This window comes from Micrasema longulum, unplaced genomic scaffold (assembly GCF_059751315.1).
Source record: "Micrasema longulum isolate JH-2025_06_02 unplaced genomic scaffold, ASM5975131v1 h1tg000857l, whole genome shotgun sequence".
Classification (NCBI taxonomy): Eukaryota; Metazoa; Arthropoda; class Insecta; order Trichoptera; family Brachycentridae; genus Micrasema; species Micrasema longulum.
Window position 1 is genome coordinate 92,492 of NW_028278049.1, and position 14,695 is coordinate 107,186.

The window sequence follows — 14,695 nt, forward strand, 5'->3', positions numbered from 1 at the left end:
ATATTTGAATACTAAAAATGTTTCGTTTTAGAATTCAATCATAAACAAACACTTAAATACCTACATATCAATGAAAAGTATTTTTCCTTTTATCCGGAAAGTTTTTGCACGTTTTCACGATACAGTCATTTTTCTTTTATGTATTTATCATTTATGTATTTATTGACGGACTTATACAGTCCATTCCAACAATGGTAAACACATTTTCTTATATTAAATACAGGTACAAATTAAATAAAATACAACGAAATAAAATTAAAGCTAGAACAAAAAAATAAAAAAATAACTTTCTTTTCTTTTGGTTTCAAATTAAATGTCAAGGTCACGTCGAAACACGGCTGATGATTAAAAAATTACTAAATTCGCATTGGGCATGGGTTGAGTGCCATAATTTTAGAGGGCTCAGGGTCAATCGCGCTCTGAATTTTCTTAATTAACACGTATTCCTGTATTTTCTCCATGAATTATTGGTACTAGAGTAGTAATTTTTGCATGATTTCATTTTAAGCGCGAGGTGACCTCTTAGCCAATCACATGAGGAGATAAAACGAAAAACTAACCCTTATTACAAAAATATCATAAAAGTTTTTTTTTTATCCGAATAGTTTTTCCACACTTTTACGACGAAATCAGGCATTTTCCTTTTCATTTATTTTGGTTTCGAATTAAATGTCAAGGTGACATCAAAACCTGGCTGGTGGTTTAAGAATGACCAAATACGCATCGGTCATTAGTTGAGCGTCATAATTTTAAAACGCTCAGAGGAAAAGTGGTCTGACTTTTATTCATCAACACGTATTTTCTCCATGAATTATGGCACTAGAGTGGTGATTTTTGCACGATTTTAATTTGAGTACGACAAGGCCTCTTAGCCAATAAAATAAACGAAAAACGATTGCTAAACCAGTAGGCAAGCCAATGTTCGGGAATATAAATAATTTAGAGTTTTGGAATTCAATAATAAACAAGTACCTAGGTACCTACTTATCAATGAAAAGTCTTTTTCCATTTATACGGACTGTTTTTGCACGCGTTCACGACACAATCAGACATTTTTTCATATATTTACTTTGGTATCGAATTAAATGTCGAGATCACGTCAAAACACGGCTAGCGATTAAAGAATGACTAAATTCGCTTTTGGCAAGAGTTGTAACATAATTTTAGAAGGCTCAAGGTAATACGCGGTCCAACCTTTCTTCATTAACACTAACTATATCCTAAAATCTGGCTGGCGGTTAAAAAATTAACGTTAAGCATGAGTTGAGTTTCATAATTTTAGAGACTCAGATATATCGTGGTCAGACTGTTTTTCATTAGCATGTATTCCCGTATTTTCTCCCTGGATTATGGCACTAGAGCAGTGATTTTTGCACGCTTTCACAACACAATCAAGCATTTTTCTTTTCATTTTAAGACAAATATTTAATTAAATTTTAACTGCAATATACAAACAAGAAATACAAGAGCTTCAAATAATTTGACTTACGAACCTTATAAACAGTGTGACAGAACAGTGAAATATTTTTTTGTTGATCGGAACGCTTCATGACGTTGGTAATGTTTTGATGAAATAATGCGGATAAAATTATGTTTAAGCATTATGTTCGACAAGTAATGCGTATGTATGGCACAGTACCTACGGGTCAACAAAATTATCATAGTCTTTTATATTCTCTTTTACTCAAAATACTGAGGCTTGATCCATTGATCCTTGACATTAATATTTTCTGGCTTAAAACTCCCAATGCCTGATTCCCCGAAGGATTCCCCGAAGTCAGCTGCCAGTCTCGAGTAGGGGATTTTGCTTCCAGATGCTTCAAATAAATAAAAATATATTTATATTAATGTACGTGCATTGTATAATTCAATATCTAATATAAGTACTGACTGAATATTTAGGAAAATGGCAAACTTCAAACATTATTATTTCAAAGGACTATTTTACGGTCGGCCTCGTGGTGTAGTGGTTAGCACGCTTGCCCACCTTGAAAGAGGTTTCAGGTTCGATTCCCGATGTGGTTGACATGAAATATTTATTTAAAAAGGTGTTTTCACACAGGAATATTTTGTAGCCCATGGACTGGCACCAGAAGTTTAAGTCTGATCATTTTATTTTCATTTAACAAAAATGATCAAGATAGACTGCGGTTGGTGTATTGATACAGTGCCAAATACCACTATTTTCTTAGATGTAGACTATTTTGTAGGAAAGGGGAATGATTATGATTTTTTACTTGCATCCACACGTGGTTGTAGACGCGGTTTTCGATTGGTTGACGTATTTTTATTTTTTACATAATCCATGTCTAGATATGTTAACTCCCCCCACAATAAACAAATAATCAAATAGTTCGAATGGTAATTCGATTATTTGCATGTTTCGAATGGTCATTCGATTATTTGCATGTTTCAAATGGTCATTAGATTATTTGTATTATTATCTAAATATTTAGATTATTCATCATTACCAAAAATACAAACCACAATTCTTTTGGATAATATTTGTCATAGGTGTGGCATGGTATTATTGTTTTTGCATTCAAAGAATCATGCATAGGAAACCTATATGTTGCAAAGTTCATATTAGATAAAATATCAGGTACTAATATATAATTTACCTATACTATTATTTAATTATTATGACTGATTACCTGTTATGGAAATGAATTATTGTTTGTGACTGTACCTATCGGCATAGAATTAAGAATAGTCTCTTCATTCTATGCCTATCTGTATCTGTAATAATATGTATTAGTTTTTTCAATTTGCAACAGGCACATCAACAAATTTTATTTGGAAAGTGTTAGTAAAAATTTAATATGCTTGATCATTACATTCATATTTTGTGAATTTCTTTCTCTAACATGAATTCATTAAATACACGATCTTTTAATATAATAATACTATTTAGTATGGCACAGAAGCACATATTAAATGTATAAGTACCTACACAGAATTTATCTGTTGTGACAAATGAAACTGATTTTGATGAAAATTAATTTTGTCACAGTACCTACTTAAATCTACTAATTTAGAACGTCCGGTTTCATCGCTATTACAATATTTTTGAGACTGGTATTATTGTAAGTATATTTGACTGTAAATATTTAAGATAGTTTGAAAATGTTCTAGGAAGACAAAATGCATCACATTGTAATTTATTATACAAATAAAAGGCGAGTGATACTTTAATCCACAAATTTAGAATATCCAGTGACCGATTACATCACTTTCGCATCTTTATTAAGGAGCTCAATACAAAACAGAGGTAAGGATAGATAATTCAAAATCATATGAAAGTAAATTATATATAAGTACAATTTTGAATTATCTATCCTTACCTCTGTTTTGTATAAATACATTGAACTCCTTAATAAAGATACCAATCTCGAAGAGGTCGCAAAAGCAATGAAACCGGTCCTTGGATTTTCCAAATTTGTGGATTAAAGTATTACTCGTCTTTTATTTATCTAATAAATTACAATGAACTTCCATCAAGAATTTTCACTTAAAAATTTAAATGTATCATATTGTAATAAAGTCTTGTGCATGACTCTTTTATATGGCTCTTGTATGTGGCTCTTGGACCAGGCATAATGCCCTTTAAACATAGTGTATTATTATGTATATTTTTTTACTGCAGATAGGTATGTATGTTTATGTACTTGTGGGAGGTATAGTGAGCTGCGATAGCGGGGTGGTCCGCTGTCATTCGAGTGAATATAAAAATATTTGAGCGAATGACCGTGGATCACTTTGCTGTCGCTTCCTGCTGTGCTGCTTGCGGGTCCGATACCCTACCGTTACCACACCATACAAATACAACTTGCATCTATCTTGGTACAGGTTTACCTACATAGATAGATGCAACAAAAATAATAATATTAGAAATGTACATAGCACATTGGATTCTTCTATTAGGGATTATTTATAAATATTTTTTTAATGTACACATTGTATTAATATTATTTTTGATATGTTAATGTGATTTTTTTCTTAAAATGCCTAATAATGATCATTATTATTATTTGTATATTATTAAATAAACAAAGTTATATATCCAGTAATATTTAATTTTGTATATCTTATCAATAATTTGTATCTTAATTATAAAATTAAATCTATTCACAGAGCTGCATTCATTTTTATCCATCGCGATATACAAAATTGTGTTTTTGTATGATTGTAGATAATATGATAATTTGGTAGTCAGATGGCAGAAGGGACCATCTGCATTTTTTTCTGTTTTTTAGTTTTCAAAAGTTTTAATCAACATTTCAGTAAATACACATAGAAAAAAAAAAAAAAAAAACACCACAATTTAGAATGGTAATTCATTATTGAAAAGCAACACTAAAACATTTGGGTTTGGGGATTGGTGTCTTGAAATTGAGTCGTATTTCAGCTCTCCTGAACATTTTTGAAAATTATAGATGGTCCCTTCTGCCACCTGACTACCGAATTATTCCGATAAAGATGTATGAAGTAAAAACATATTACTCATAAAAAACAAATCTTTTCAGTCAGTGCCGAAAAAAATGGCGTTTATTGATAGCAGAGCATATTATTATAATGATCTGTTTTCAAAACAGTGAAGAAGGTAAAAAATATGTAAATAAGCTAAATTAAAATATCAAAAAACATATTAGGCACTGTCTATTATCACTAGGTATAGTAAATACCTGTTTTGAGGTAATTATGATAATTTAATATTAGATTATCATCATCATGTCTGAAATGACCGACCTTGGCATTATATTCGATGAAAAATTAAATTTCATTAAACATATACAGAGCATAACAAATAAAAGCATGAAAACTCTGGGATTTCTGTTGCGAACGATTAGAGACTTTGACTCAGTCTATGTAATAAAAATTTTATATGTTGCTTTAGTACGTAGCAAACTTGAATACAACTCGGTTATATGGTCACCATATTATAAAGTACATATAAATAATATTGAAAGAGTTCAACATTAATTTTTACGTTTCGTTAATTTTAAATTAGGTATTTCAGTTGAAGGTATTAATTACTCATACTTAAATTAATATTTAAATGTACAAACATTAGAAAATAGAAGAAAACTGAATGATTTGTTATTTTTATTTTAAATATTAAATTCAATATTTGATTGTTCCGAACTGTTACAACTGATTAATTTGCGAGTTCCTGGCCGGGTTACCCGATTTAATAAAGTATTCTATGTAAATGAATCAATAACAAACTACAGTGCACACTCGCCAATAAGGAAAATTCATACATTTGCAAATGAATACGCAAATGACGTGGATATATTTAATATAACACTTTTGAATTTTAAAAGGCAGTGTATCAATTTACTGTCTTCAAATTGTAAAACCTAAATAATACTATGTTGATTTCAATTGTTTTTCGTTTATTGACTAATATATGTATTCTAAATAAGTATTTTTCTAACTTATAACATTAAGATTATTTTAATACAACTTATACGCAAAAATGTACTCCTGTTCCCCACTGCAATACATGTATGTATTATTATGTATCCTGATATATTTTCAATTAATATGTAATGATTTTTTTTTTATTTTTATTTAATTTTTATTTTTCTTTCTCTTCTTAATTCATTTTTATTTTTGCTCCTTTCTTTATGTAAAATGCATTTCTGTCTTCATATTTAAAGATGCACTTCTGTTCTTTCCACTTTTATACTAATGTAAAGATGATATTTTTGATATTTTTCTTTTTCTTCTAAAAATCATTTAAATATTTTTTGCTACTTCTTTGTGAATTACATGTCTGTCTTTATTTGTATATATGTATGTAAAACTTTTAAAAGCCTAAAAGGCGTTTAAATAAATAAATAAATAAATAATTTTATAAATAAATGTGATGATTTGATCAATCAATGTATAAAAACTTAATAAGCTTAATAGAAAAAAGTTTTTTGTCTTAGTGATAGTTTTCAATTTTTGATAGTGTAATATGAAATGTTTTTATTTTTATTTTATTTTTATTTTATTAGGGAAATCAACAGTTCTACATACATATTTTTAGTAAACAAACAGATATAGTGTATAAACTCAGAACTAATAACAGATTTCCACATAGTATACAAAGTTAGTAAAGAATATATATATTACATATCAAATAAATACATACAATTTATACATAGAAAAATGTTATTTTCAAGTACTCAATAATCAAAGATTTTTTAAATATTTTAAGAACATTAAGTTACTGTAAATTGGGCGGGATAAGGACAAAAATGCTTGAAGAGAGGATAAGGAGGGGGGGGGGAGATGTAATTTTTCAAGTAAAATTATTATTAATGTAGGTTAAGTGTTAATAATCGATGCAATTTATAAGAACCTGCTGACAAATTGTATGTATGCAACTCAGCAGGACTTTAATTTAAGACTATTTTGTAAATATTTTTGAAAAAAAATAACATACATGTATATATATCTTTTCATGCTCGCACGCAGATTATTCTGTCTTTTGACATGTCCATCTTCAAGTGTTTAAGAAAGGCATGTTCAACAGTTTTTCTCATCCATCAACATTCGCATAGTTTTTTTTCTAGCCATTTTTTCATTGTCTATTCCCTCTACATGTCCAAACCAGTGTAGGTAAATACATGCCGAAAATAAATGTAAACAATCACAAGAAAAACATTTTCTACAATTTTCATTTTTGAAAAGCATTATCTCTTTATCAGTCACAATTCAGTAACATTTGCAAAAGTTTAGAAAAAAGGTTTTTGAGTTTAATAATTCTAGATGTCAAACATAATAATATATTTAATTTAGTAAATACGTCTCACTCTTGTATTTAACTCAGTATTTTTAATATTGTCTGGTAACATGTTAAATATTTTGGGTATACTGTATTTCAGTGTCCTTTTTCCACATTTATTGCAATATCTAGGAACAGCTAGCCCTTCCATACTAGTAAACCTGGTGTTGTAATCATGTACCAACTTGTGTTTATACTCGGAGTGCGACGCATGCTGACAAATTAATTTGTACCAAAGTAGAAATAAATGTAAAAGTGCGAGATCTGTATGTAAAGACATAGTGATATGGCACTCTATCCTCTCTGCCTACCCCACAGAGAAACGGTTGGTTTGTTTGTTCGTTTACCTTCAGTTACATGGGTGTAATGCACTTATGGGAGTTTTCATATTATTACCAAATATTTCAAAATCATTTGGATTTACAGAAAATGATCTCTACATTTTGGCAATGGATTGCTGCCTTAGGATGCGTTTTAGGATGTTTTATTCTTTATTCAAAATACTTCTACCGACATTTTGAAAGACATGGCATCAAAAGCATTATACCATCTATCCCTATATTTGGCAATTTGTTTTGGGCAATGATCCAAAAGGAAAATTTTGGTACACTGATGGTTAGAATATACAATAAATTTCCGGAAGAAAGGTAATAAATGTTTGTTTACTGTACACTTGCAAACATATTACACATTACAGATTTTTACTGTTGATGCCTCCATGTATATTTTTCTATTTGATTTGTCCCTTCCCTAAAAGAAAACTAAATTTTATATTTAAAATATAACTGTATAATGTTGATTCAACCTTTCATAACTTATTTTTTTTATTGACTTGTATAAAACTAGAATAAGAATTAAAATGATTAAAAAGTAAACACATATTAAGGAATGAAAAAAGAAAAAAGAATTTTAACAGGAAAGCAATTAAATGAAATCTTTTATTTTAAATAAAAACATTTATATTATGTCCTTATCATGGTCTCAGTATTAGTGGCAACTGCTTGAACAGGGGTGAATGGATCCACCCTGCTGTGGCTTAGAGAAGTGTATTGTTCGAGCTTTTGAGCGTTGCCATGGGCACCAGGCTCTTTGGTGAAATAGGGCAGCCAGGAAGTTTACCCGTTCACCCATAAAAAATTAACATTTAAAATAACCATCACTAAACACAATATACATAAAGGGAAAATCTTAAACTGCCGACTTCACATTCAAAATTGTCGCTAAATCCAGTTGGGTATTGCCGTATTATTTCTGTATTTTCTTTTTTTAAGATTCCCTTCTCAACAATATTCAATATTACAGATATGTGGGAGTTTTTGAGTTCACGAGACGTGTTATAATGCTAAGGGATATTGAGTTGATAAAGACATTATGTATACGAGATTTTGACCATTTTACCGACCACCGAAGAGTAAATGAAGACGACTCCATGTTTTCCAAACATTTATTTGCTCTACAAGGTAAAATTAATATATTCACAATGATTTTAATTGTTTGATCATCATTTAATGAATGAACACAATATGTAACACAAAAGGTCCTACCTAAACGCAGGAAATCCTTAGCTAATTGGAACCTGAAACAAAGAGCCTCAGAACATTATAAAACTGTGACATAAATCAATAGATATTCCTTGTATGAATATCCTAAGCATAGAATTATGAATAGTCCAGAAACCGCATACACACATCAAACAGAAGGCGACTAAACTACTCATAAAAGAGTAGGTTTACATTTTGACCTATTAATTTCTATGTAGACTTCGCTCAGTACGCAACTCTTGATTTAAATTCAATTATGCCGTGTTGTGTCCTTTTAAAGTGTAGAAATACTGCTAGGATTTTAAAGAAATAGGATAGTATCACATTTCATGTGTAATTAGCAAATAAATGTTCAAGTAGCAAATGTTTTACTTAAAAATTTAATTATTTTTCCATTCGTCAGATTGTCGAAGAAACAAAATGGAAATTTCGTTAGTGTTGCCAGGGTAGTAAATTTTTTCACTCTACTTTACTCATCTAATAAGAGAACTAATGAAAATCGTACCTTGTACATTAATTAAATTACTCTTATTAAATAACCCTTTACTTACCAACTTTGTTGTTTCAATCAGTATTTCCGCGTGCACAATAAAATTTTAGAGAAATCAACAGATTGCTTTTTTTTACCTTACATTTGTGTTATTATTATTTTTTTCCCATCGTGCAACATTACGCGGCGGGATCACGAATGCGCGCTGCGGAAATGGGGCATAGTGGGGGGATTATTGGACACAGTCTGATGTATTCAAATATGATTCTACACTCTTTCTGGACTATTCTTAATTCTATGATCCTAAGGTTCAAAGTTGACTTCAGATCTGTGACAATACGATTAATTTAAAGCATTTAGGTTGTCTATCATTATATTTTTAGGACAAAGATGGAAAGATATGCGTTCTACATTGAGTCCTGCGTTCACATCATCAAAAATGCGATCCATGTTTGGATTTGTTGTGGAATGTGCAGAAGAATCAGCCAAGTTTTACAAAAAGGAGTGTCGAAATTCAGGTAAAAGATATGCATGATGTTAATACTGTCAAGTTTATGTTTTCCAATACACTTTACTTGCAAGCAGAACCTAAAATGGTAAAAAATAAAAAATAAATTACATAAGAAAAAAATATGCACAAAACTACTTTTGTTCCGATAAACAGTTAAAAAATGGACCATTTACAGAAAAATTACATAAGTATTATAGTGATATGAAAACAAAAAACCCAGATTTAATTATTTTTTTAGAAAAAGGTTTAATAGATTTAGAAATGAAGGAAACGTTCATGAGGTATTCTAATGATGTGATAGCAACATGTGCATTTGGTTTAAAAATAAACTCATTGGAAGATAGAAATAATGAGTTCCTTAATAAGGGCAAAAGTTTTACCAATCTCACTTTTCTCCGAGTATTAAGAATTCTTGGTTACAACATTACACCTAAACTAATGAAGGTTAGTAAGTATGAAATTATATCAATAAAGTAGTGTTAAGTAATAAAATGGTATATTATAGAAGATAACAAATACATTTTACTATATTATTTTGTAAATAACAAATGAAATAGGCAAATATATATCGATTCTAGGGACGGTGTAAAGTTATATTTGCATATGTCTAAACCAATAAACGCCAAAGTGCTGAGTATTTAAAAAATAATGTTTGTAGTTTGTGTTCTTTTCATGTTATTTCTTTCAGTTTTTCAGGATCGCTCTTTTTGATGAAGATTTAACTTCTTTCTTTCGAACCCTAGTGCAAGGTACAATGAAGGAAAGGGAAGAAAATAATATAATTAGAGAAGATATGATACATCTGTTAATGGAAACCAAGAAAGGGTCCTTGAAACATGACAAACAAGAAGATAAGGAAGATTCAGGATTTGCTACGGCTGAGGATTATACAAGGCCTGATCTTGCCAAGAAAGATATAAGTATATAGTTATTTAACAGCCAATTATCTTCCTAAAAAACTATAATTTAAAGCGGAATAACGTTATGTATAAAACAATTACTCTTTTTTAGTGGGAAGAGAAAAATAGTAATACAAATTTATGTTTGAATTGTACAGTTGTATTTATTTTTCATTTTTTATATCCGTCTTGTGGTAAATATGAGCCAGAAACAAAACAGTATTTACCTAATTAATATTACTGAAAACAAATCAAACAGAACCTAAGATAAAACTTTTTTACTTAGCATTAGAAATAAAATAAAGCTTTGACTAAATCTAAAGTTTCAATTTGATCTGTTTGAAATTAATAATGTTTGCTATTATATGAGAGTAACACCAACGAATACCATTCTCTGAGGGTGAATAATACCTAGTTATTATTTTGTACCTAGTTATTATTCGGACAAAATCGATTCTTCTGAAATTTTTAATGACATGCATATTCAAATTTCTTAAGTTAGATAACCTAGCCTCATAGAATTCAGATAAGAATCGTCTATTTTAAGGTAAAATATATTAAGTAAACCTTTGTTTTTTGTAGAGTGGTCCGATGATGAGCTCACAGCTCAGGCACTTCTATTTTTCATTGCTGGATTTGAGACATCCTCAACTCTACTGAGTTTTGTAGCCCATGAGCTTGCAGCTAATCCTGATATTCAGAAGAAAGCACACAACGAAATAGATGAAGTTAAATCTGGACTTACTGGGAAGCTGACTTACAATGATCTCCACAAACTCAAGTACATGGACATGGTCATATCTGGTATTTATTTTTAATTAAAAAACATATTAGCATTCCTATTATTTACCTAAATATTTCAACTTTGGGGCCATTTTCTTTAATTCGTAAATATCCTTGTTAAAATAAAGTGAAATAAGTTGTGGTGGTGCAGGGTTTGAACCTCAGATCTCTTAATCTGGAATCTGTGATACTACAATGGGACCACAACTCGTCTCAATGACCGTCTGCTAACAAATTTACCATAAATTCTTCTTCTACTTTTTGCTTTCTACATCTACTCCTAGAAGAAATTTGTAATCCAAACTAAAAACTGGCAGCTCGAGAGTTTGAAGTTAGTTTTTATCATTATATAAACTTTATTGTAGAAATTCGGTTTTGCGAATATTCATTGCGCCATTTTCGTGTTTTAGTTGTAATTTTAAAAATGGTTAATTGTGTTTTACATACATTTGTTCTTTATGAATAATTATGATCTTTTAAAAAGTTGCAATAAAAAAATGGTTCAAACATTTCTCCATGAATTTTTTAATAAAAAATAATTTACATCTTCTCTCCATTTACATTCTTTTTGTCGGTCCCTTAAAAAACTTCATTTAGGGGTTTTACTGTAATTTAAAATATTTTTCATTTTAGTGTTAAATTTTATTTTAGTGTTTTTTAATAAAATATTTATCTAAATGGAGCATTTAAACAACTTACTGCTCTCTCTTTTTAAACGACACTGAATTACAAAACATCTAAATATTGAGATATACCTATATTATATTATATGAAATATTTGGTGGTAAAAAAAATATATCTTGAATGTTTTATAACCAAAATATGATTTCAACTTCAGAGTACTAATTCTTTAGAGAAGCCTTTAAGCTCTATTGCATAGAACAAAAGCGTTTCAAATTTTTGGTTTGGTTTTTAGTTAAACTACAAAAGTTTAACGGACGGTTTCGATTGACGCTTACAATTTCTAATCCAAGTACCTACGCCACATTTTGCTGCTGTAATCTGTAGCTAACTTCGTGGTCAATAATCATAGTATGGTTTTTCTCCATATGGGCGATAGATTACTCTGAGGTTTCAACAGAATGTCTTTCTTCGGTGCATGTTTACGAGATTCTTATTTTCAGAAACACTAAGGTATTGGCCACCAGTTGGATTGACAGATAGATTATGTGTTAAGCCATATTTCTTACCACCAGCTCATGATGGAGGAATGACATTCCAGGTATTATATTGCATGAATATGATGCTTGTTTTTACATTATATTTTATCAGGGGAAATTATAATGAGAAACAAAGGGGACCAAAGTACTTTTTATGAGGTTTGAATTTTAATTCCAACAAGAGACTCCTAAAATATCTATCCACTTACAATAAACAGCCAAAGAGCAAAATGCCTTCATTGAGTATTGCAAAATAAATCCAAGATAAATGAGGACTTATTGACTAGTAGTGATCAAATATGTATCAAATACGGGCTAAAATTTTGTTAAATTTATTATATATTTAGTGTTTAATTTTTAAATATTATTTTTTCCAGCTAAATAGTGAAAATACTTTCTGGGTACCCATTTATGCTATTCAACACGACTCTCAGTATTTTCCAAATCCAGAGAAATTTGATCCAGAGCGATTTTCTGATGAGAATAAAGGATCTATCAAACCATATACCTATTTGCCATTTGGCATTGGACCGAGGAACTGCATAGGTAAAAAATAGTCAATTTCATCAGATTTTATGAGACAGTTCAGTATTTTAATAGACTATCAAACTGAGCAAAAAATATTTTTACTATCAGCGTTATGATTTTTAAAAGTTTGGTAATTTTGAAATTACTCTGCCTGTGACATCACAAGATCTTTTTGTTAAGTTATGCTGATTAGTGAGTTGGCTTTCCGTAAACGTGAACTTATGACATAGTTCGAAGTAGTTCATTGTTATTAATAACTTTGCCGTACAATTAAATGCTTTTATTTTTACCCCTTTTAAGAACATTTTTTTGTATCCAATTTCCCGTAGCACTGAACTTCTTCATTGTATTAAAAAACAATCCAAAGTAGATGAGTGAAAGAGGGTCAAAGAAATATTTTATGTTAAATATGTGCTTGTATTTATTCTAATTTATTTACAAATCATTTTTAATTGAATTTTGGCGTTTTGTTTCATTTTTTTTCATAAATGAAGATTTTAGTACAGCCCTTTAGATAACTCTAACTACACCATCAAAAGTTGGCAGAAAACCAATTTTGAGAGCGAATGAACGTGTTATATTTTCACTAGTGTTCAAAACTTTAACCCCAGATATCTCTGCTTTTTGTTTTTTGCCACAAAACACTTTTATCCATTATGTCTTTAATTTACACCAATTTAAAACAAATCAGTTTCTAAAATAAAATTCATTTAAGTCTAGTGTAGTAAGCACTAGAAAAATAATAGCGCACCTAAGCGTTAATAATGGCTCAAGTCCAAAATTGTTGTTTTTGAGGTAAGTACCCATGCAGAAATGTTCCTGAATATATTTTCTTAAATACAATTCTTAAAAATATTAATGTGACTTTATAATAAAAAGTGGCAATATTTTACTATAATTTTATACATAATTTCTGAAACATTGGAAACTTTGTGGCACAAGTTAAAAAAAGTTCAAGTTTTGTTTTTTTTTTTGCCAATGAATTTTAATTTACTGATAGTGTTGGTATTTGTGTAACTACTCTTCCTTAAAAATCAGTTTTTTGAGTTGTTCCACTATTATTCCGGGTTCGACGGAAAGTAAAGCAGATAAAATCTCTTTTTAATTCTGTTTGTGTTATCTGGATCATATCTAGTCAAAACTGTGTGAATTCATTTATTAATCAATTCATTCATTGACATCCAGCCATTTCTCGAAATTGTTATATAAATACTGGTGTCTTTTTTCAGTTTCATATGTTCATTGTCAATTTTTGAAATCTAATTAAGGTAAAATTTAATATTTCTTTACAATCGAACTGCAAAAATAACAAAACATTGAAACTTTAAAATCTTTTGTTGTACTCCTCACTGCAGTATTGTCAATTTGTACACATGGTCTGTACAATCACTTTATTCTAATTTCCCAGAAGAAGTACACTGTTCCAAATCCCGCTTCGAAAGGGAATAGTTAATGATTAAAAAACTTTTTCATATAATTATTCTATTTGTTTAATGTCTAGGATACAGATCCTATTTTATTTCAGGTAAGAATTAAAAACAAAAAGATTATATTATTTTATAGTAATGTTCATAACAACCGTTGATTTCTATAATTCCTAATAATTATGAAATAATATTTCTTACCTACATTTTGAAATTATTATTTGACGTATATCTACATATTTCTTTCAATTTTTTATTTGAAAAATACTTTTTACAGGTTCTCGGTTTGCTCTTATGGAGGTGAAGGCAATTTTATTCTACCTTCTGGCTGATTTTGAATTTTTAGTTACTGCTAAAACTGAAATCCCATTGAAAATGAGTAATACTTCAGCCTCAATGAAACCTAAAAATGGATTTTGGATTGCATTAAATCCGAGAAACTCTTCAATCAATCAATAAAAGTTTATTTTTTTATCTTTTAAAAAAAAAAATATTATAAAAACATTTATAAAGCACTTTGTTTTATTATAATTTGGTATTATTTATTTTATAATTTTATAAAAGTTTTCGAATACTCG

General features: G+C 29.4%; 1 protein-coding gene across 3 annotated transcripts; it reads left to right on the plus strand.

Annotated features, from left to right (window-relative positions):
• Positions 1-2,485: 2,485 nt before the first annotated feature.
• On the plus strand, positions 2,486-14,628 carry LOC148278602 (cytochrome P450 9e2-like). Of its 3 annotated transcripts, none has more exons than XM_088231157.1 (10): positions 2,486-2,602; positions 7,208-7,428; positions 8,084-8,241; positions 9,196-9,330; positions 9,562-9,767; positions 10,012-10,243; positions 10,805-11,026; positions 12,130-12,227; positions 12,543-12,711; positions 14,395-14,628. In XM_088231157.1, the coding sequence occupies exons 2-10, from the start codon at positions 7,211-7,213 to the stop codon at positions 14,574-14,576; spliced, it is 1,620 nt and encodes a 539-aa protein (XP_088087283.1). In that variant the 5' UTR covers positions 2,486-2,602; positions 7,208-7,210; the 3' UTR covers positions 14,577-14,628. The 3 variants fall into 3 exon arrangements, with proteins under 3 accessions (XP_088087283.1, XP_088087281.1, XP_088087282.1); XM_088231155.1 differs by lacking the exon at positions 2,486-2,602 and adding an exon at positions 4,523-4,603 and having other exon boundaries at positions 14,395-14,624; XM_088231156.1 differs by lacking the exon at positions 2,486-2,602 and adding an exon at positions 4,525-4,695.
• Positions 14,629-14,695: the final 67 nt, after the last annotated feature.

Coding starts and splice junctions, on each gene's coding strand:
- LOC148278602 (XM_088231157.1), top strand. CDS start 7,211: ATGATCTCTACATTTTGGCAATGGATTGCTGCCTTAGGATGCGTTTTA. Junction 7,429..8,083: donor AATAAATTTCCGGAAGAAAG/GTAATAAATGTT, acceptor TCAATATTACAG/ATATGTGGGAGTTTTTGAGT. Junction 8,242..9,195: donor ACATTTATTTGCTCTACAAG/GTAAAATTAATA, acceptor TTATATTTTTAG/GACAAAGATGGAAAGATATG.